The 22,596-nt window shown below is 47.3% G+C and overlaps 1 protein-coding gene across 3 annotated transcripts; it reads left to right on the top strand.

The window, feature by feature from the left end:
- The first annotated feature begins 396 nt into the window (after positions 1 to 396).
- Positions 397 to 22,207, top strand: LOC103056070 (NACHT, LRR and PYD domains-containing protein 3-like). 3 transcript variants are annotated; one of them, XM_007430188.4, is made up of 7 exons: positions 416 to 917; positions 3,330 to 3,646; positions 12,682 to 14,365; positions 15,270 to 15,440; positions 16,939 to 17,109; positions 19,090 to 19,260; positions 21,280 to 22,207. In XM_007430188.4, exons 2-7 carry the CDS (start codon positions 3,364 to 3,366, stop codon positions 21,407 to 21,409), a joined length of 2,610 nt encoding a protein of 869 aa, XP_007430250.2. In that variant the 5' UTR covers positions 416 to 917; positions 3,330 to 3,363; the 3' UTR covers positions 21,410 to 22,207. The 3 variants fall into 3 exon arrangements, with proteins under 3 accessions (XP_025023672.2, XP_025023670.2, XP_007430250.2); XM_025167904.2 differs by lacking the exon at positions 3,330 to 3,646 and having other exon boundaries at positions 397 to 917; XM_025167902.2 differs by lacking the exon at positions 19,090 to 19,260 and having other exon boundaries at positions 415 to 917.
- Positions 22,208 to 22,596: the final 389 nt, after the last annotated feature.

Raw genomic sequence — 22,596 nt, 5'->3', positions numbered from 1 at the left:
TGGGTTGAGAGGGACTGAGCTCCCTTTTGCTGGCTGGGCTCAAGCAGAGGCTGGACAGTGGTCAGTCTGGGAGGCTTGAGTTCAGATTCCTGCCCTAGGCAAAGGGTTGGATTCTTGGCCCAAAAATGCTGGTTGGATGTTAGGAAACCTTTCTTATAGGAATAGCACTTGGACAGTGGAACCACTGGTCCATGCTGCTGTGGTGTCCCTTCGCTGGATATGTGCAAACAGTGACCCCTCTTTTGGGGATGCTTGAATTGGATTCCGGTAACTGTGGAGAGGCAGAGGACTGACCTTCATACCTTCTACCTAGAAAGCAAGTGTCCTACATCTGAGCTATAGCCTTTGCCCTGTGATCCAGGAGACGCTGGACTTCATACAGGTGAGCTCCTGCGCCCTTGGAAGAAGCAACATTAGAGGAGAAGAAAGGTAGATTTGTGTGAAGGACGTTCCCACTCAGTAGCCCCTTCCAGTCTGCAAAACATGCGTGGCTGAGAGATGCAGCCTCCCAACTCTCAGCCTTGCTTCTCCCGTAAGTCGATGTTGCAAACCTGGGGACCTGAATCACCCAGCCGTGGAAGCCCATAGGCGCATGCAAACTCCCACAACGGCGTATTTATTCTGCTACTGAAGCTTCAGGAAGGCAACCAGTCCTTTTCCACTTGCCTCTGGCTCTTTTGTGAAGATCTGGTCCTTTTCCAGCTGAAGTGGGAGGGATCATGGTGGAAATTTATGAGCTGTTCACTTGTCTTGAGGCTCTCCTCGCTGGAGAGGGAGGCCAATAAGAGGGGCAAGGAGAGGAGACAATTCTGCTTTCACTTCTATTTTTGAAGTCTGCCAGATGCCTGCATGGAACGCAACAAATAAACACCAGAAAGTCATCAGTGCATTGCTCTGTCATCATCCCACTGTACACGGTACGTGCGTCTTCTGTTGCTCTTTCTCAGGAAATGGAGAATTTTGTACCTTAGAAGCTGCAGGGCACGAACGGATGTTCTGATCGGTAACGTGGTCTGGAGGAAAAGGCAGCAGCCTCAACTTCAGGCAGCGGCTTTGGTGTTATAGTTACGGGGGGAGGACAGCAGATTCAGCTATGAAGCATCATCCGTGAGAAAGTTCTTCTGAAACGCCTCTTGAACATCTCCTCCATTTTGCTGAATCTTGCGTAGGAGAACTTCCCCAAAGATTGTGCCATGGGACCGTATTTGAGCAGGGAAGTGTCACCTGCCATTTCCGTTTCGAAATTCCCGTCGTTTGTCAGGGAGACACAAGGAAATGGCAACATCTTACTAGCTTCACATCAAAGATGGGTAAGGCCAGACAGTTTTTCTGGTGTTTCCCACTGTGTGTGAAGTGTGGGAAACTGTGTTTGGTAGCTATTTCAGCCCTGAGAAGTTGGTGCACAAAATATGCCAAGGTTTGTTCGTTTGTTTAATTTCTATAGCCGCCCATCTCAACCAAGTGACTCTGGGCGGCGAACAATGCTAAAACAATGACAGCAGTTAAAAATAATACAAAAAAATAATATATACAGCAGCCGAGAAAATTATCATGACAATTATCAATAGATGCAAGTCTTTTTTTTTTTTATCATAAAAACTACTAGAATTTGCCTATAAATTGGCCGACAAGTCTGCTATGACTGGCTTCAACTGCTGGTTGATTTTACTCATGTTCTACCGGCCTTATTTTTGTCTTTCATTGGGTCTTCTTTTGTTCCCTTTTCATTTCTTAAAATATTCTATCCGTTTTTACAATAGGTTTCATTGTGCGTGGCCTCCTTCAGCCCTGCTTGATGGAAAGCCACGATACGTGTTCAAGAAACCAATATTTTTGCTTTGGAACAGGGTAGGGGGTTTGCGTGGGGGTGCATGTACGTGTGTGACACAACACAAGTAAAAAGGGGGTGGGGCTTTGATTACACACTCATGACCACCATGGAGCAGGATGAGCTAAGAAAATTCCATTCATTACACGTATTTGCTTCAGATGTGATTCAGTTATTATTATTCCTCCCACCGGAAGGAGGTTGGTTAAAATGGGGGGAGGGATAATAAACTCTCCCCCCCCCAGGCATTCTTAATAACTGCTTCAAAGCCACATTGGGGAAGGGGGAGTGAGGGGATACCCCCTTCAATGAGGACAAACTCACTTCTCAGGAAATCAACTTGAGCCAGTAAACTTCACAGACTTTTCTACTGGATTAAATTGTAAAGCAATTTTTTTCTCTCACAGAGGGGGTGATATAAATCAGTCATATTTTAGAATTTTATTTACAGTATTGCCTTGGTTTTAACTGTTCTCTCAGAAGCCTGTACTGAATGTGGTCAAAAAGAGAGATTATGTGTATTTTCAGTACACAAATGAATTGTTCCTGGTCATTTTGTCATATTTTTTTAAGCTTTAGAAGCAAGTTTTTTCTGGACGGACTGCAGCTAAAATACTATGATAAGAAAACTCTGCCACACCTGATTTAAAACTTTGAGTAGACGCGATGTGCTCATTTCCTTCCTTTGAACTATGCAACTATGAGTGGCCTGTCAAAGTTAAAAAATTATTGCTTAAAAGGGAATTTTCCTGCCATGCATTTATTTTTTTCCTTTTTTTGTTTTGTTATTCCTGTCTAATTTTCTTTTTCCCTTTTATGATTTTGTTTCTTGCTCTGCACATTAAAGCTGAACAAAAGTCCGGGCCTTTATTAAGATTTATAAGTTTCAGTAATGGATTCCTTGATAAAAAGGAACTGCTTGTCTTTCCTCACACCCAGTTTTGCAGGGCTCCAAAAGCAGCATCGGGCTGATGCCTCTGCAAAGATGGGGGTCCTCAGTGCAGCCACGGGGTCTCAGCCTCAGTCGGGCCCTTGCCGGGCGAGCGGGGCTCCGACTCCGGGATTCTCAGCCGGCAAGGCAGACAGCTGCCAGGATGGAGCAAGCCGTGTTGGAGATACTGTGAGACCAAGTTCGAGAAATCTTGCCCAGGTTTACTCGGGGTTACAGTATATACAGCTGCTTTCCGAACAAGCGACTGAACCCTTTTTCTGGGTCTGCAGAATACGCTCAACCGTGAACTGAAACTCGTTGGATTCACACAACCATTCTCTCTTCAATGCCGGTCAAGGTGAAAGCCTAGCCAAGCCCACCCTGTTGTGTGAATGGGACCCCGAGGTTTGCAAGCCTTTGCTTCCCAGAGTTGCGCCATTAGAGCAATTGATTTAGTCTGGCTCCTCTGGCGCCCAGTGTGGTCTCAGTTGATAATTAGCCGCCTTGTGGTTAATCAGTGATCAGTATGCAGATGATTTACCCCGGCCACTTTTTCCTTCCCTGCGCAAGGATCTGCTTCCTGCTGCTGGTTTTCTAAGCTGAAATGGAGGAGCCCCACGAATCCCTGGAAGACGCTTTGCTGTTCACCCTGGACGACCTTTCCGGGGAAGATTTCAAGAGGTTCAAGCATAAACTCTGCTACTTCTACCTGGATGGGAAGGACCCCATCCCCTGGGGCAGGCTAAAGGATGCCGACACGCTGGACATGCTGAGGCTCCTCTTGGCAGCCTACGGAGAGCAGGGCGCGCCAGACGCAACTGTCAAGGTCCTCCTCGCCATCAATATGCGAGATTCCGCCTCCCGACTTCAGAAATGGAGCTATAATGGTAAGCAGGCTCCTCTTGCTTGGAAGGTGCCATCCTCCTGCTTTCTGTCATTTCCTCGGCAGGCAGAAATCCAACTGGCCTTGTCTTTCCCATGAGACAACATCACTTGTTGATTTTTCCCACTTGACCAGACGGAAAAGTGTTCAGCTTGCTGTGAAGGTTTTCTCACGAGGGCACTTTAAGCAGTTCACATATATAGGGGGGCAGGGGGAGATCTCACAATTGTGTACGGGCGGTACCCACACTGGTATTTATGTATCTGTACGAGCTCACCCATGTGTGCTTTCCTGTGCAACGTGGCGCTTCTTGGCATCAGGCTGCGTCTTAATAAGAGCCGATCGGCAACATCTTGGGGGATCTGCTTATTGTCCTGTATGGTTTTGTGGGAAATCCCTTTGAGGGGCAGTGGGTGATTTTAGCCACACTATTTTCTGCTTTGCCCCTGACTACTTAAAGCAAGAAGGAATGCATTACTGAGAGAAAAAGGATTTCATGTTCTTTTTTGACAAAGTAAAGGCTGATTGTTTTTACACCTGCGCATTTGAAACTTGTGATAGTGATCTAACTCCCGAAGGAGTGGTAGTTGATGTCACCAACCTCACGCTGCACAGACCTAGAAGAATTCTTTTATTTTGATTGATTTTTTTCCCTTTAGTTCAGTGTTTCTCAACCTTGACAACTTTAAGATGAGTGGACTTCACTCCCAGAATTCCCCAGCCAGCCATGCTGGCTGGGGAATTCTGGGAGTTGAAGTCCACGCATCTTAAAGTGGCCAAGGCTGAGAAACACTGCTTTAGTTTCTAGGCTGCAAGAGCCCTCTCCGTCTCATGCATCAGGGTTTAGGGGGAGAACACCAAGTAAAGGCATCCTCCTGGAAAATAGCAGACACATGTGATGTCATCATGGCTTGTAGTGGAGGCCTGCAATACAAACCTTGCCAAATATAACAGCCCAGCTGGATCCCATCCTGTGTCCCACAGTAGCCAAGCAGGCCTATCCAGGAAGCTTCTAGGCACTTATTCCTCCCAAATAATATTGTTCAGTAATAGAAGAAATAAAATCAGTTAAAAAAGAAAAAAACTAACAGCAAAATTACCCAAGGACAGGTTATAAGTGTGGCACACATGACTTTGACGGCATCATCATGACCGTGGAGGTCTCCAGTTCAGTCTGAGACATTGGCTCGATCTGGCAGTTCAATGTGAAAGTGACATTGAGTCAAACTGCCTTTGAATCAAAATCTTCACACAGCCTTAATTAATACTCATATTCCCCTATTCAGATATATACACACCTTCATCTGCCTTTTTGTCTGTGAGGCACACTAAAAGCCACAGGCTGCCTGCTTAGATATTCAGAATGATTTGCAGACCCAAGTGGAAAAACTTCCTCAGATATTTTGGACCATCTTAATTTATTTGATTTAAATCCCACTGTTCCTTCAGGAACTCAAGGTGGTATACTTAATGCTCCCTTCTGCCATTTTTCCCCACAGCCACTACTCTGTGAGGTAGGTTGAGTTGAGTGAGAGTCAACCACAAGCTTTCATGGTTGAGGGCAGACAGCAAACTGGGTCTCCCTGCTCCTAGTCCCACACTTTGATGACTCCTTAACATTGGTTCTCATTGATTCAGGCCAGATATGCCTGTATACCGCATGCCAAGCGCATCTCATCAGGGTTGAGTCTAGAAGCCCATTGTGGACGTATCATGAATTCCATGAAGTGATTAATGTGCCTGTGGGACTGGGGAGAATCGTGCTAGATGTAGCTTTTCCCCTCTTTCTGTGGTCCCTTCCTGTAATGCTGAGATGTCCTGCATCTCCATGGTAGATTGCTGTGGTGATCAGGCCACTCAAGAGTCCAACCCTCCCTCTTTTTCAGGCCCTCAGAAGAAACATCCTGTACACATGCCTTGACTGTGGCTTGGGGACCTGCACCCTTCAGCTGTTCTGAAGCAATTGCTGTGCAATTATGCATGTGGATTTGCTGGCATAGGGTCAGGGGCATCTCAGCATCCTGTATATTGAATGAACACTTTCGCAACCTTCACAAATTTCCATCAACTTTCTCTTCCACATTCAAAGCCATCCCTTCTCTAGTGCTTTCTTGCAAGATGTCTTAATGAAGATGCCCCCCCCCCCGCACCACCAATAATACTTCCCTTTGTCTTTCTCACAATGTTGGCCTTACTTTACTTATCTAAGTGCTCTAGAGCTATTGGCTAATGAAAATAGTTATTTTATTCCTTTGGAATTCCCCTTTTTTGAATTCTGAAAAAGATTTTTTTATAGTCTTGTGTCATTTGAGAAGAAGTAGGAGCTAAGACTTGGAGATGTGTGCAGTGTACAAGAATTGTAGTGTCTGTGACTGCCAGTTGCTTCTTCAACAGGATTTCTAATAACAAAGAAAGATGAAGGCAGAGAGAGTCATATTTTGCAACCCTCACTTATGAAATACCTTATGCAGTACCCCAAAATAGAAATAATCAGACCTTTCTACGATATATAGATAATGATGAACAACCCTGCTCTTGAGTCAGAATGATGAGGTTACTTGTTAGAAGCTTCCATCAAGGTAGAATCAATATATGGAGTCCACCATGGTATCAGTATTTCTCCACATGCAGTTACTGTTCCAAGATCACCAATTCATTTATCATGTAATATGTGCTGACTTTTGTGCCCACTAGATAACAGGAACTAGCAGACTAACCAGGGTCAGGCCTAGTCTTTTTGACTAAGAAAAAGCACCCCTAAGGAAGACAGTGACAGGCCACCTCCATACCATTCCCAGGAGAACAACACTGATGCCTTCATGTAGTCACCAGGCGTGGTGCTCGGCTTAAGGGGGCCTTTATATGATGTTGAGAATGCGATCAAGGGTCACGCACCAAGGAACGGCAATGGAATTATATGCATGTATGAAGCATTTGAACAACCACCTGCTACGATTGAAATGTTCAGGCAGGAGTCATTCTTTTCAAAAAAAGAAAAAGCCCGGGAGATGAATACCTACCAGTGAGTTCTGCAGGGTTGCAGATCTTAAAACAAATACATCACACAAAGGGAGGGAGGGAGGGAGGGAGGGAGGGAGGGTCCTGTTGTTGGCCGCAGGATGACCAACTGTTTGGGACACACTTTTACCCGGTGCGAGAGAGGGCCAAATTACGCACAGAGTCGAGGAAAGGCTTTCACACTTTATTTCTATACAGAAGCGAAGGGGTGCACTCCAAACTGAGCATGCAAAGGGGCATTGTCCAAAGGTTTTTATCCATTTCACTAAGCAGGTAACATTCATCACAATTCTTATTGGCTAAAACAAATCCATGGGTGTGTTACATCATGCACACGCGTCCTACAACTATGTACCCCATAATAAGCCATGAAGGGGGCTCATTAGCGTCTCATGTTTACTCCTAGGGGTGTGTTTTTTACTACCATAATGAGGCAAAGGGTACTATAGCTCAACGTTTAACTGGTCACGTATCTAATCAAACCAGAACAAGCAGGAGCGACACAGGAAATTCCTAATCCGTCAGGGCCCCACGGACACAAACAGCTCCCAGTACACAAACAGCCTGTCAGGCCCACACCAGGATCAAAGAAAAGATATTTAAGAATGGCCGATTTTCAACCTACAAGTACTTCCTTTTCTTAGGAACAAAATTGTTGGAAAACATTGTAAAAGTGTCCCACAACAAAACTTAGCAATTCTGTTGGACTGGAACACACACGTAACCTCAGTAGCAACCAAAAACTGCAGTAATTGTAAAATGAATAGCAAAGCATAAAAATGAGGTGGAGGGATGTGTAGGGCTACCAACTTTGGGCTGCAAAAATGCAAACGGCTATACAAGATGGCAGCCAGGAAAGATTTCCGCTTCATTTTGCTACCTTCCAGTAGATTTTGGGAGCCAGAGATGGTAACCCTCAGGGATGTATGCACCGAAGAAGGAACGGCCTCAGGAAAACAGGCTGGGGAGGCCCTGGTGTGCCATGGGAAGCTGGATGAGCTTGGACACACTGGCCCCAAATTTGTGATTCTTTGAATCTGCAGGGGTCTTCCTGAGATGAGTCTCCTTTAAAGGATCAGCTGGGAAGAAGGAGAACCAGCCAATTAGATGTGAAGTGGTACTAACCAGCAACACAGAAGAAAGCAATGCATGCTGGAGCAAATGGCACGTGTTCTGAAACTGGAAGACTTTACCATCCGTCCTTGGCGGTAGTCAGACCACTTTCCAGCCAAGCTGCGTATTCCTGCTGTCCTCGATCTCTGTAGCGGTGATAAACCCATTAAGATGGTCTGCCCTAGGCACCTATGGTTCCAGAGCGTTTCCAGGTGGGATGTGGGGAACCACCTACTGATCTGGCAGATAGTTCTGCCATACTTGTAGTCATCTGCTAGAACAAGGAGGCAGTCACGGTACTAGATGTAACTGCACCCAAGTGGCTTCTCTCCGGTCGCAGATCTGTGGTGCTCCTTGATTCACCAAGAAGTTCTGGAGATGAAGCACATGAGCAGATGCCTAGAGTGACAGTGGCAACACCCCACCCCACCCATACACAAGGAATGAATTTGACTTATCACAAGTATAAGTCCATCTTCAGGCCCATACAGGAGACAGAGGTGGCAAAGCAGGCTCCCTTCTCCATCCAAAGGCAGACCTGCAGATTATCACCCACCCCTCAGATCAGGATAATCAGCTCCCTGTGGGGAGAAGTGGTAGCATTTCTAGGGAAAATTGTAGAGAAGATGGGAATGGCTCAGCTGGAGAGGATCCTAGATGAAGCAGATTACCTGGATCCTTTTCAGTCTGGATTCAGACATGAGCATGAGACTGAAATGGCATTGGTGACTGTGGTGGAGGATCTCCATTGGGAAGTAGGAGATGGACCCTTTCTGGTCCTATTGGGGCTCTCAGCAGCCATTGATCTCATTGACTGTGGTATCCCACTGGATGCTTATGGGAATTGGTAAGGGCACTGTTCTTGTGGGGGCGGGGGGGGCGTTCCATTTCTATATGCCCCCCCTGCACCTCTGCCTCATGCCCCCCCCCCCATTAGCCTTTTGCACATCAGCCTAGGCCAATGTTTCTCAACCTTGACAACTTGAAGTGTGGACTTCTTCAAGTTCTACAAGGTGTTCCAGTCAGTAGTTGTGGGGAAGAAATGGTCAAACCAGTGAGTACTCCAACATGGGATATTGTGGGGCCCAGTTCTTCCGCCACTACTCTGTACCATCTATATGAAGCCTTTGGTGGAGGTAATTTGTCAGTTTGCAGTGAGGTGATAACTCTTTGTTGCTATCCCAGGACAAACTGGAGATGCTGTGAACATCCTAAACCCGTCTCTGAGCCTGTGAGGGTCTGGACGATGTAACCAACTCAATCCCCAGCAAGATGGAGTTGCTGTTTATCTGGAAGCATTCTGGTTTGAGATAGTTCCAGAACTAGGCCTGGAGAGAGCTGTTCTCCCCTTAAAGGAGGAACTTCTGAACACCTGGTTCCAGATGGAACTGCAGTAGAAGTCATGGCCAAGGGACCTTTGTCCCCTGCAGTTGTTGTGGCAACTGTGGGCTTATCTCTGACCAGAATGCCTTGGCAACTGTAACTCACACCCTTATCACCACGCAGTTAGATTACTGTATTGCGCTCTACAGGGGCTGCCTGTAAAAATGGTTCAGAAGCTACAGTGAGTAGAAGATGTGGCAGCCATGGCCATGTTTACAGGTGAAAGAGAGTAGGCAGGCGTTACATCACTCTTCTGGCTGGTGCATTGGCTGCCAAGGGGCTTCTGGGTCCAACACAAAGCGATGGTGTGGAGCTATAAAGCTCTCCATAGCTGGCTTCAGCGTACCTTAGGGACTGTTTCCACCAGGTGGAAGCTGCCTGCCTGGGGTCCCATCCTTAGGAGAATTTAGGAGAACAGAGGCCCAAAGGCAGGGGTTCTCCATTATGGCTCCCATACCCTGAAGCACCTCTGCCTCATGCCCCCCCCCCCCCGTCAGCCTTTGCACGTCAGCCTAGGCCAGTGTTTCTCAACCTTGACAACCTGCTGGCTGGGGAATTCTGAGAGTTGAAGTCCACGCTTCTTCAAGTTGTCAAGGTTGAGAAGCACTGGCCTAGGCTGCATGGTTTGAGCACCATTCAGAAGTTAGGTAGTTATGCTTGACTGACTGAATGGCCATCAGTATTAAAAAAAATTAAGCATCAATCTTGACCACTCAAAATGATACTCACTGGTTTTTCCATTGTGGTGCTCGAGTGCCCGTTCCTACATGTGAAGTGAACTTTGGTCTATAATCCAAGATTTTAAGTCCAGAATTCCTCTGTCTTTTCAGTGCTGAATAATTAGGTTCTTTGCTATTCCCCCACGTGTGATGCAGCCATAATTATCAGTGTGATCGATTCCAAATATAATTCAAGGCCATTCTTTAAACAAGGATAATATTAATGATGCGAAAGTCAAATCGTAGGTGTGACCTGCTTCATCTATATTAAGCTTCCAATATAATGAAAGTGTTAACTAGCTCTTTCAAAATGTTCTCCAAGATGTCCAATAGACATGAAACCAAAGTTTTTGCTGTATTAGTCTCATCTGAAGGTCACAGGAGATCTCTCAGTTATGTTTAAAACTTTGCCATTGATTCAGCTGTATAAGATCTTCTAGTTCCTTATTCCAAGCTTTTTAAAGACAACTAACATTCACCTAAGTCAGTGTTTCTCTACCAGGTAAGATGTGTGGACTTCAGCTCCCAGAATTCCAGCATGGGGAATACTGGGAATTGAAGTCCACACATCTTAAAGTGGCCAGGCTTGAAAAACACTGACCTCAGTCATAGACTTTAATTGTTTAGAAAAGGTTGATATTGTTTGGATGTAACTAAGATCATTAGTTTACTGTCCTGTGTGAACCCAGAAAATGGTTTAATTCGGTAGCCGAGTAAAGTGTATTGTGCAACAGGGCAGACACACCTGATTGTGGAGACTTTTTTTACAGCCACAATATAGGGTGCAAAGGGGGAATAGAAAATTTAGAATCCATGTGAAGGCAACTGCCTTTATTGGACCAACTGAAGTTTAAGTTTTATTAGACCAACTGAAGTTTGGCCTCGTGGCGAAGGCCCCAGGCTAGAAAGCAGGAGATGGTGAGTTCTAGTCCTGCCATAGACATGAAAGCTGGCTGGGTGACTTTGGGCCAGTCCCTCTCTCTCAGCCCAACTCACCTCGCAGGGCTGTTGTGATGGAGAAAGGAGGAGGAGGAGGAAGGAGTATTAGGTATGTTCGCCACCTCAAGTCATTTTTAAAAATAATAAAGGTGGGATTAAAAACATCTTTAAAAAAATAGTTGCAAGCTTTGGGTGTTTCCAAGATCTTGATCTCTTTTCCCCTACTCTTCAACATCTATATGAAGGTGGTAGAGAGGTATTTTCATGCTCCGGGGTTTGGCACCATCAGTACCCTGATTATATCTTATTTTTTTATTTTTATTTATTTGATTTCGAGGCCGCCTGACTCCATAAAAACTCTGGGCAGCTTACAATATTTAAAAGAATACATAATTTTAAAAGGAACATGACCAGACAAATCCATGTAAATAATATCCAGGGAAAAAAAAACTTCACCAGGGACTCCACAAAGAAATGGATGATACTCAACGGTGCCTCGTGAGGGAGATGGGCTTGATGTTCTTTCCCAGGTTCTGGAGGCTGTTGGTGTCTGGATGGGAGAGAAAAAGCTGAAGCTGAACGTGAGCAAGTCAGGTTTGTTGTTGACGCAATGGGGCTGTCCTGACCGCCTGCCCTGGCTCTCCAGAGCTGTCCCTTGATCCGTCAGGGAGCAGGTTGGCAACTTGGAGATCTTCTGGACTCACAACTCTTGCAGGAACGCCAGGTGGGACCTGTGGCCAGGGGAGCCTATGCCCAGTTCTAGCTAGTGCACCAGTTAAGTGACCTTCTGGGGCAGGAAGACCTGGCTACAGGAACTCTTGCCCCCACTACCGCCCAGTTCCACTACTGTAATGCGCTCCAGTTGAGGCTGCCCTTAAAGACTACTCAGAAACTTCAGTGAGTCCAAAATGCAGCAGCCTGGGTATCTGCAGGCCAAGTCATAAAGGGCTTCAAAAACAAACATACTTTTCATTTTCACATGTATGTTTTTCTTTGATGCTGTTTTTATAGTTTTTCCCTTGTGAAGTCCGTATGTGGTCTTCTATGCTACCATGGATGTCTTCAGCTGTTTCATTATAGTCTTTGTAAGCCTCCAAGACTCTTTTTGATTGAGGTGGATAGAAATGTGTTAAACAAACAATCAGGCAATATGGCCAGAAGGCATGAAGAAAGTAGCTGATGGTGGACCACCATCTGTATTAAGGCACCCAATGGAATGAGAGGCAATCTCAGGTGGGGTTTCTTTTAGGTACCAAGGATTGATGAGCTGTGCTAGGGACTTTCCCAAAGTTTTCTGGGAAGAAGAAATAACCATTAAGCATCCAATTTTTTTTTTTAAAAAAAGGTTGACTTTAACAGCTGGCATATCTTGGTCTAATAAAGTTCTAGATTCTGGACTTATTGAGGGAATCTGCAGCTGAAGGTCAGTGCCCGGTGGGAGATGCCAGGAGGGTCTGTGTCATCTCCAAGGGCTGGGGGCAACAAACAGTGGGAAGATCCTGGGAAGTTTCCCACCATAGACCAGCTTTGTCCAATCTGGTATATTCTTGATATAGTCAGACTACAATTCCTGGAATTTCCCAGTCAGTACAGTCATTCTCTTTAGAAGCCAACCGTTACGTGATCATTGGGCTAAACTGAAAAGAGATTATTTCTCCATAAATAAGGACTTACAAATCTCTCTTTTATGCAGCCCAAATGTTGGGTTGCCGTCTAGTCTGACTGGCAGTGCCTATCCAGACTGTCTGACCTGGACTTCTCTTTGCCTACCCCCATCCTAAGACTTTGGGCCTTGGCACAGAAAGTATTATTTCTGTCACTGAATTATGGTGACCCTTGAATGTTTTCTTTTTATGCGTTTCTTTAGATCGCAAGAGGAAATATAAGAGGCACATCCAAGAGGCATTTCGAAATATTCCTCAACTGGGCTTGCACCCCAGTCCAAGGGTGACTCTCCAACAGAGCTATATAGAACTTCTTCTGAAGAAGAGACAGGACCCTCCCAAAAGAGGTCATGAGATTATGGCTGTGGAAAGAAAGCACTGGAAAACAAAGACTGATCCGGAAGGCAGCCTGAACATTGATCTGGAGAATTTATTTCAATCAGATACTGGAGGGGAAAGCTCCAAAACTGTTTTGTTGTTTGGACCTGCTGGCGTAGGAAAAACCACAGTCATGTGGAAATTAATGTTGGACTGGGCATCTGACAAACTATGGCACACAAAGTTTGATTATGCCTTTTATATCTCTTGCGGTGCAGTCAGCTGTGGCATCAGGTTTATTAGTGCAGTTGAGATGGTCCTCCATAGCTGTCCTCCAGGAATGGTTTTAACAGATGATGTTTTGACAAACCAAGACAAAATCCTCCTCATTGTTGATGGTTTTGATGAACTGAAGCACTCTGATACCCCAGTTGATACGCTGGACAAAGATCCCTATAAAAAGCAGGATGTGGTAAGCCTGATGGTGAATTTGCTCAAGAAAAAAATCTTTCCAAAGTGTCATCTCCTGGTGACCACAAGACCCACGAGTATATGCCCACTGTTGAAGTGTCTGAGATCACCACTGTTTGTAGACGTGCTGGGGTTTCATCCTGTTCAGAGGAAGGAATATTTCCACCGCTTCTTTCAAAATAAGGAAGAAGCCACTCAGATGTTTGAACTTGTTCAAAGAAATGAAACTCTCTTCAGTATGTGCTTCCTCCCTGCTACATGTTGGGCCATTTGCTCTGTTTTCCAACAAAACCCACAAGCAGAACTTTTTCAAGATATCCCCGAAACTGCAACACTCACAGAAATTCACATGCGTCTCCTCTTGAACTTCTTGGGTACCTATTCCAGACCAAATAACCTGGAAGAACTGTGCTCTTTAGCTAAAGATGGGATGCTGCACAGAACAATGGCCTTCAGCGAAGAAGACCTAAAAGAACGTGGCTTGGATTATTTGACTTCAGATTCTCCTTCAGCAATTAGGGAAGTTTTCCATCAAGATGTCCACGTGGCAGCCTTGTACAGGTTCACCCACTTGAGTTTCCAGGAGTTCTTTGCAGCCTTATTCTACCTGCTGGACAATGATGAGACCACCATAACACCTTACAGAGACCTGAGTGAGGTATTTGGAAACAAGAAAAAGCGCAGCAGCAACTACCTCATGTTGATCCGTTTTCTCTATGGCTTCTCCAACATAAAGAGGATGAGTGTCCTACAAGAATCGTGGTTCTGCAAGATATCCAGGACAAAGCTTTGGCAAGAATTGCTAAGATGGGTGGATCAGGAAGCCAAAACTCACTCCTTTAGAAGAGAGGAGGATCTGCTGGAACTGTGCCATTGCATTTATGAAATGGAGGACCCTGTGTCTGCCCGGAGCATAATGAAGTATGTCCACAATATGGATCTCAAGACAGAACTTTTGACTGAGCTGGACTTTGCAGCTTTATCGTTTTGCCTGTCGGCTGCTGGAGCTTTTAACTCAGTCCGACTCTCGGGCTATGAGTTTGGACCTGGAAGATTTCGACAACTCTTACCAGGACTCCTGAAATCTTCAGAGATCCAGTAAGTAGAAGAGGCACAAGGGATATCTGAGCTGTCAGGGGGTTCAAAGCACATCATTTGATTGTCCAGGATCCCAGTCAAGGCTGATACTTTAACTTCTCATTGACATCCATTCACGTTAGTTTACCAAGCAGCTTTTTTTCTTCTTTTACTTTGAATCATAACAGAGACGGGAGGAGACATTTTTGGGTCTCTTAACAACTCACCTCAGAGGCTGTCTTCACAACATACTTAACCAGGTCAGTTAAAGACCAGGTAGAGTCATTCACACAACATACAAGGTTTGGCTGAGATTAAGTTATGTGGCTTAGCATGTTGCATGAACTAGTCTGGTTCGATTACAGTCAGGGGCATCAGGAGGAGGTCAAAATAGTCAGGATGGCAATTACAAATGCCTGCTGGAAGCTCTGCCTTTCTGACATGTCTCGCACACACATGTAAAAGGGGGTGGAGCTTCAGTTGCACAGTGCACACATAGCTGGCTCCTTTCACCTACTCAAGTATTCCCATTACTCTCAAGAAGTACAATTCATAACAACGTACACATAAATGCAGCTTGAGAGGAAAAGAGAAAAGCACACACAGACACAACCCAACTGCATCATTGCACTGCACCACCGCATTGTTACTTCAAAAAAATACAGAGGCCTTCAACAGCTGTTGCTGGAAGGGGTTCCTGAAGCCAAATTCTGCAGGCTTGTGACCTTCTCGCTGCCATGGCTTGGAGTTGTGTCTTTAATAATCAAATCAAACCCTTAATCAATCCAGCACATTTTTGTTATCACACAGATTAAAACCGTGTTCTAGAACCAAAAGCCTTCAGCAAGGCTTCATCATCTGGTGGGGGGTGGTCGGAGCATGGAGGATGGGCAATTGGGTTTGTGGTGTCTACCAATTTCCTCAGGCTGAACCGCTGTGGCCTCCCTCCCGCTGCGTGCCAAGACTTCACATCCATCGCGATGACCAACGCAAGGCTGACCAGTCTGGACTTGGGTGAAAATCCCCTGGAGGATTCGGGGGTCTCCCACTTGTGTGAATGGCTTCTTGAGCCCACCTGCCAACTTCAAAGCCTCAGGTGAGGGGCCTCATTCCCCCCCGGAGGGCAGCAAATGGGAGGATCTCTGCTGCCCCCTCCCCTCACACCCCATCATTACTCCACCAGCCCTTCGGCAGAACCCCTCAGTCTGTCTCTTTGCAGCCTGCTTATAGATGGACCAGGATAACCAACATGAAACTTTTTTGTGGGGGAGGTAGAACTTCTCCATTCTCTTCCACTTCCCTTCCCGGTTGGCTATGGCCTGGGGGGCCAGCTGTAGACCCTGGAGATGTTACTCCTTCAGGATTATTTCTTTATTTATTTCTTCATGTATTTATATTGCTACAATCGTACAACCCTCGTACGTAGTAGACAAGCCCCCAAAGTCAAGACAGCGGCTGCACCCATGTGTTCAAAGACCCTCCCCTTTTTAACACGTGTCACAAAAGGGCTAGGGCTTCGATCATGGGCCAGGGCCACCATCTTGACTTTTTGGACCTCCCCTGTAGATACCCCGATAGGGGATGTACCCACAGGTTCGTAGTTTGCTTATGTTTATGGAAGTTTCACGTTCAACGACACCCACACCTAGATTGCACGGAGGGTTTTGAGCTGCAAGTGGGGTCCTTCAAGTCCTTGAGCAGTGCAGGGTCTCCAGTGCCCCTATTCTAGCCCCCTCTAACCCCACATTGGAAGAGGAGAGTGATCAGAGGAGGCCAAGCTGAAGACGTTCGGTTCTGTGGCCATTTCATCGCTTAAAACGGTATTTCTCAACCTCGACAACTTTAAGTTGTGTGGACTTCAACTCCCAGAATTCCCCAGCCAGCAAGGCTGGCTGGGGAATTCTGGGAGTTGAAGTCCACACATCTTAAAGTTGCCGAGGTTGAGAAACACTGCCTTTAAATATTAACAGAGTCATAGGAAATTTGGAGGGAGAATTACAGGCTTTATGCAAAGTGCAAGGAGCACCTTCGCCCTCCGAAAAGTGGAAGGAAATGGCCCCCACTTTAGATCCCCTCACACACACAAGACGTTTCCCCAGAGGTTGGTCCTCTCCACCCTGGGGGGAATCTGGGGGCTGTGAAAGAGGTACTGTCAGGCCACAGGTGACCTCACTTTCTGCCATCCTTCACTAAAACCAACCTGGCCTGTTTAAGGCAGGAATCTGACCCCTAAACTGTGGTTCACACACCCCATGGCTGGGTTTGCACCGCAATTTGACCCAAATGAAGCAAACCACCTGAGGGCTTAGTGCTGCGTGAGACCTTGGAAGTCTTGTCCAAGGACGCAGCTGAGAACCAAGGCTCTGGGCATCCATTGCCCAGTTTGAACCTGACCGCCCAACATGTGTGGCATCACCCGCCACCCCGCAAGGGAAGCAGCACATCAGCCATCCCCACAGGGAGCAGCCCCCCTCCCCAGCCTCCAACTCCCAGAACGAGCGGAGAGAAAGATTCGGTGCACGAGTTTCCCAGCTTTGCAGAGGGGACTATCTGCCCGGGTGCAAATCCTTTCTTTTCCCCTCCGACTCCTACAGGCTGCCTTCCTGCAACCTCACAGCTGCCATCTGTGAGCCCCTTGCGAGGGTCCTGGAATCCAGCCATGCCCTCCTTGAGCTCAACCTGGCAGAGACCCCTCTGGGGGATGGCGGAGTAAGGCAGCTGTGCCAGGCACTGAAGCACCCATCTTCCCGGCTACAGAGACTCATGTAAGTTGGCGGGGTGGGGGTCCTGATCTCAACCCTGATGGATTTCGCAGGGCCTTTGGGCAAGGCAGCTGAAGGAGGTTGGGGGTTGGTGATGGAGGGGCCGGCTTAGCATCCCGGTGTTTCTCCTTCAGCCCCCCCGCCGAAGGGCAGCAGCGGGGAGGAAGTGGCTGGGATCTCTTGTCCCAGCAATTTCTCAAGCTGGTTTCAGAGGCGAACAGGTTCGTTCCTGAGATGAAGTTAACGTGGAAAAAGTGTTGTCAGTTTTAATTTTGAAAGCGCAAACAAGCTCGCTAAGGGATTAAGGGAGGGGGGCAATTCTGGGAGTTGAAGTCCACACATCTTCAAGTGGCCAAGCTTGAGAAACACTGCCCTACTGCGTCACCTTCATCCTTGGTCCTTCACTACTATCTCAATAATCTTGACGATCATCCTGCAGAGTATTATCATTGGGGCTTGTTTGAGACCTTCACATGACTCGAAACTAGGATAAGATCCAAACTGGCATTCTTGCCTTCAGCCATTCCCAGCTCTTCCCCACTTTCTGTTTGCAGGCCCACCCCTGTGCAAATCCCTGGCCCAGTCCTTGGCTGCTCTCCCCACTGTGGCTTGTGGAGAAATTCCTCAGCCAAGTTCTAGCCTCCTTTTAACCAACTTTTAGCCATGTCAGGTTTGGCAGGCTTTGTGGCTGGCTGGGGTACTGCTGCCGGGATTTTAGCATTTCTCCATCTTTGGCTGGAGAGGAAAAGTTTGTTAGCAGGTGCCAGCTAGCGGTTGGCATTTCTGGAGCAGCTGGCACGGCTCTGCTCGGCTTCAGCTGCTTGAGGGTCTGAATCAGCGCCCACTTTTTCCATGCCTTGATTGCCCACGCTCTCCCAGAGCCAACTCTGTCTCAGCCTCTCTTGTTTCCTCCTCTCCTGCCTGCAACCTTCCCTCTTCCTGCTCTCCAGCACATCCCCCCCAGGGCAAAAGGTGTTCAAAGCCTTTTACACCTGGAGCAGAGGTGTGGACAGGCTAACCCAGATGTCTTGAAATCCTGGATGGGAAGCAAAAAAGGAGGAAGGGCTTCTGCCGAACGCTGCGGGCTCTCCTGCCACACTGCCAGGAGTGCCTGGTCAAAAAGTCAAGATGGCAGCCAGAAGAATGCAATTGAAGCTCCGCCCATTTGTGATGCAAGTCACTTGTGCATGTGTGATTTTTGACCACACCATGCAGGCACCCTGCACTTGACTTTTTTGACCGCATCTCGTGGACACCCTGCACATTACAGGTAGTCCTCGACTTACGATGGCAATTGGGACTGGAATTTCTGTTGCTAAGCAATGCGGTCATAAAGCGCAACCACATCGCTCAGTGACAGCAATCCCTGTAGTCCCGGTTGCCATCATCAACCGAATCCCACGGTCATTAGGCAATAACTTTCTGCCGGCTTCCCACAACCAAAATCAGTGGGAAGTCAGCAGGAGTTGCAAGTCCCAGGCTGGCAGGCAGGTATGTGGCTGCTGCCAGCTGCGCAAGGGTGCAAGGGGGTGCGCAAGAGGTGCAGTGCAGGTCAGAGATGGTGTGTGGGGTGCACGAGCAGCTGGTGTGGTGCAAGGGCAGAGAGGCTGCGAGAGGATGTGTGGGTGTGGGAGACTTACCCCAGCGACTTGCGACCTTCCCTGCCAGCTTCCCCACTGACTTTCTAGGGAAGCTGGCAGAGAAGGTTGCAAATGGTGATCACATGATCATGGGGTGCTGCAACCGGTCGTAAGTGCGAGCCAGTTGCTAAGTGTCCAGATTGCAATAATGTGACTGCGGGGGTGCTGGGATGGCTGCAACCTTTGAGGACCAGTTGTAACCTCCATTCGTTCAGCACCGTCGTAACTTAGAACAGTTGCTGAATGAATGGTCATAGGTCGAGGACTACCTATGTACTGATGAAGGCATTTCTGCTCTCCCAAAGCATGGTGGGGCCACAGGTGTCCTTGTCTTCCTTTGCAGCTTGCACTCCTGTGGTCTCACAGCTGGTTCCTGTGAAGATCTGGCCTCTGTCTTGGAAACCAGCAAGTCCCTGTTGGAGTTGAACCTGGGCGACAACAGCCTGGGAGATGAAGGGGTCAGGCAGCTGTGCAAGGGGTTGTGGAAAAGGCACTGTAGACTTCAAAAGTTAACGTAAGTGTGCAGTTTTCCAAGGGAGCTCTCCCTCCATTGGTGTACTTGGGTGGAAACGCTTTACAGTCCTGTTCTCCTTGTGCCACACCCTAGGAAGGGGACTGGCCACATCTGCCCCATTTTGTAGACAGAGGCAGATGGGAACTTAAATCAGGCACCATTCAAGATCGGCGCAGGTGGCAGCTGCGTCCTTGGCCTGGATGGTGAACTGTCCAAGTCTCAACATCTTCAACCTACTGGCTTCCTGACGTTTCAGAGTTCACCTGCATCCTCCCCAGCCAGGAGGGTCACTGGCTGGAAGGCAGCAGCGTATCTGTAAGGCGTCAGGTCAGGGGTGTCTGCAGGGTTGGTCAAAAAGTCAAGATGGCGGCCAGGACAGGTTAATCAAAGTGCCACTTGTTTTTTTATGTGGGCCACATGTGCATAAACGAGCGCATTGCTGCGAGTGTCATCTTCACTTTTTGGACCATACTGTTTGGACATCTCTGCATCAGGTTGAATACCGGTTTCACTCAAGGGCTATTAACACCTGGAAAGTGTTCCTGGAGGTGCTTGGACAAAGATTGCGGGGGGAAAATGATTGTACACCAAAGCTGAGGGCCACGCCACCATTTTTAAGGAGGCCAACAGCCACAGGAGACAGGGGAGTAACAGAAAGTCAGTGGAGCCATGTCACGCAGATGGCCACAGTCAGAATCTCCAGGGCTTTTTCTGATTAGCAGCACAGATGGGAATTGGGAAGTTCTCCCCACCACGTACTTGTGGGGCTTTATAGTCTGAATTTCAGCAGGTTACTCAAAAGCATCTCTAGGGGTGTACAAAGGAGGCTCGGGAGCTGCACCAGCTTAGTCCTGGGGTCAGCCCTCCCTGCCCTATCTCCTAAATGGGCAGAGTTAGCAGGAGGGGCAAGAGACGCCAACAAGGTGAAAAGTCCACCTCGTGCAGATGAACCAGGATTCTCGGGGAACATAGCCGGATTAACCCAAAGGCCTGGCTCCACTTCCAGCAGAAGCCAGCGGGGCATCCATGGGGGGGGGGTCCAAAAGTCAAGATGGCAGCTGCAATGGTGCCATTGTGCCCACCTTCTTGACTTTTTTGATACCTCCTCACGGACACCTCTCAGGCCAGCCAAATCCCTCTGGGGAAGTTCAGCAGCAGAATGTGAAGGAGATCCCTTGAGCCTCGGTGCGCCACTAGAATCTGGTCTTCCGATCCTGGCTAGTAGCCACTTTCATTAGCCACTCATGGAGTTGGTCTAATCCTCTTTGAAAGGCACCCAAATCAGAAGGACGGGTAGCTACACTAAACACGCCCGGTGTGAAGAAGGACCTTCGCAAGCCTCTTAAAGACAGAGCCATTCGGTGACCCTGGATTCTGTCAGAAGGGAGCATGAATGAAAAGATCTCTCTAGTTACACCCGGCCTTATCCCTCAAGTGTTTTAGCCTTTCCCCATCATCAGGAACAGGGCTCTGACCCTCAACGTTTTGCTTGGCTTCCGCTGACCCCACCCGTTGGAGTGGACACAGGCAAGGCTGGTCAATGACTGAAATAAAGAGCTTTGGGTGGGAACACCAGGGTCCAAATGCAGCCATCTTAAGCTGACTCTTATCTTCCAGCCCAGATTAGTTAAATTTGCCAATCACCTAAGAGCTGCTATGGAAATAAATACAATTTAATATCTGCATGATGTTTTGTCAAGAGGACTCCCAACCACTTGGCTTGTGGGCAACATGCGTGTCAGCTTCCAAAACAAGGCCACGTGGCTTGTGCGTTTATGCCACCCTACTCAGTGGTCGCTGCCACCAACGCTTCAGCTCACCAGCGATGGGCATCAGATGATCCGCAAGCTGTCAGAGTTGGCATCCTTGCCCAGAAGCCTTGCTTTGTTCATCATGTCTCTCAGTGATCCCCTGTGGAGCTGCTGATGAGCAAAAATCTGCAAGCCAATTCGTGCTTTCTGAACTGAAACTTGAAAGTGTCCCGATTCTGATCCTTCCGTTTGTTTCTCCTCCTTCCAGGCTTACCACGGAATTGTTAAATCGAAACACAAAGGGAAAATTGCAGGCAGTTTGTTCTAGGCATCCTGGCTTGATTCTGACTCCCTACTACCCTCCAGACTTTCCCCGCTTCCCAGGCACTGAAGAGTAAAGGTCAAGTTCGGACGTGCTTTCCTTGTGCCCCTCACACATTGGAAGCGTGGCGAACTGGGCGACAGGGATGGACACCTCCAAAGGCCAGCTCAGCACAGCCTTTGCACTACCTGCCGCGTTGCGCTCGTGCACCTGGTTCACACGCCCGGCTATGAGGCTTCTGCTGGCCCCCTGGGGCTGGGCCACGTGGTAGACCTTCTCAACCTGCAGCCCTCAGAGAGGTTGACCTCCATCCTTCATAATCCCCAACTAGCTTGACCAACCCTGTGCTGGGCCCTGTTATACTTTCATACTTCATATTTATTCCCATCTGCCATAAGGAGTGGCTGCTGTCTGAACCATGGACTAAACATAAAGAGAAGCGTATTTTCAAATTACCTATGTTTTGATTTCCAAGGGGTGTGGGTTTTTTTTCTGAACCATAAGAATTTATTTAAGTTTCTGATTCTGTAAAATGGATGGAGTACCCGTGACCCATAACGCCCCCCCCCCCACCTTTTGTGGCCCAAAAAGCTTTAACACAATGTTTCAGATGATGATGATGATGATGATGATGATGATGATATAAAAATGGCAATTCCAATCTAAACATCTGGCTGACTCTGCGACCAACAACAACAATAATACAAAAAGAATTATTATTATGACACAAGGTATAATGCCTCAAGACTTAGAATTTAGACATCATTAGGCCTTTTGTACATAATTAGATGCTACCTCTAAATTGCCTTGGGTAGCCCTCATTTGTGAACTTTGACTCTTTAAATCCCAGCCAATAAATCAGACGTCTGTTTAATTATGTGTCTCTTTCCTGAAATATCACTTATGTTCTCTGTGTCATTTGCCTTTTTTTTTTAAGTGTGGATTTCTGCATCATCGCTTTCCATTGGCCAGAAGCATTTTAAAGTACAAGGCAAGATAGAAAATATATTAAAATACATTTGCTTATTTATTTATTTAGCAGCATCTATAGCCTGCCCCATTCCTAGCAGACTCTGGGCTGGGTACAGACCAGAGCAAACACATCTTTTAAAGCATGCAAAATTAAAATAATATTAAGGTCAACAGTAACCCTCCAGGGCACCCATAAAACTATACAAGCTAAGTCCAAACAGACAAAGGACGAAATTGCTACAAATGCCTGCAAGATCGGGGCCATCGATATTTCTGGGGAGAAGGTATGCC

Source organism: Python bivittatus, unplaced genomic scaffold, assembly GCF_059951505.1.
Source record: "Python bivittatus isolate LINGU-HERP-01145 unplaced genomic scaffold, Pbiv_v1 ctg000570_np1212, whole genome shotgun sequence".
NCBI classification, from domain to species: Eukaryota; Metazoa; Chordata; class Lepidosauria; order Squamata; family Pythonidae; genus Python; species Python bivittatus.
The sequence above is the reverse complement of the archived record's forward strand: the minus strand, read 5'-3'. Positions and strand labels throughout refer to the sequence as shown.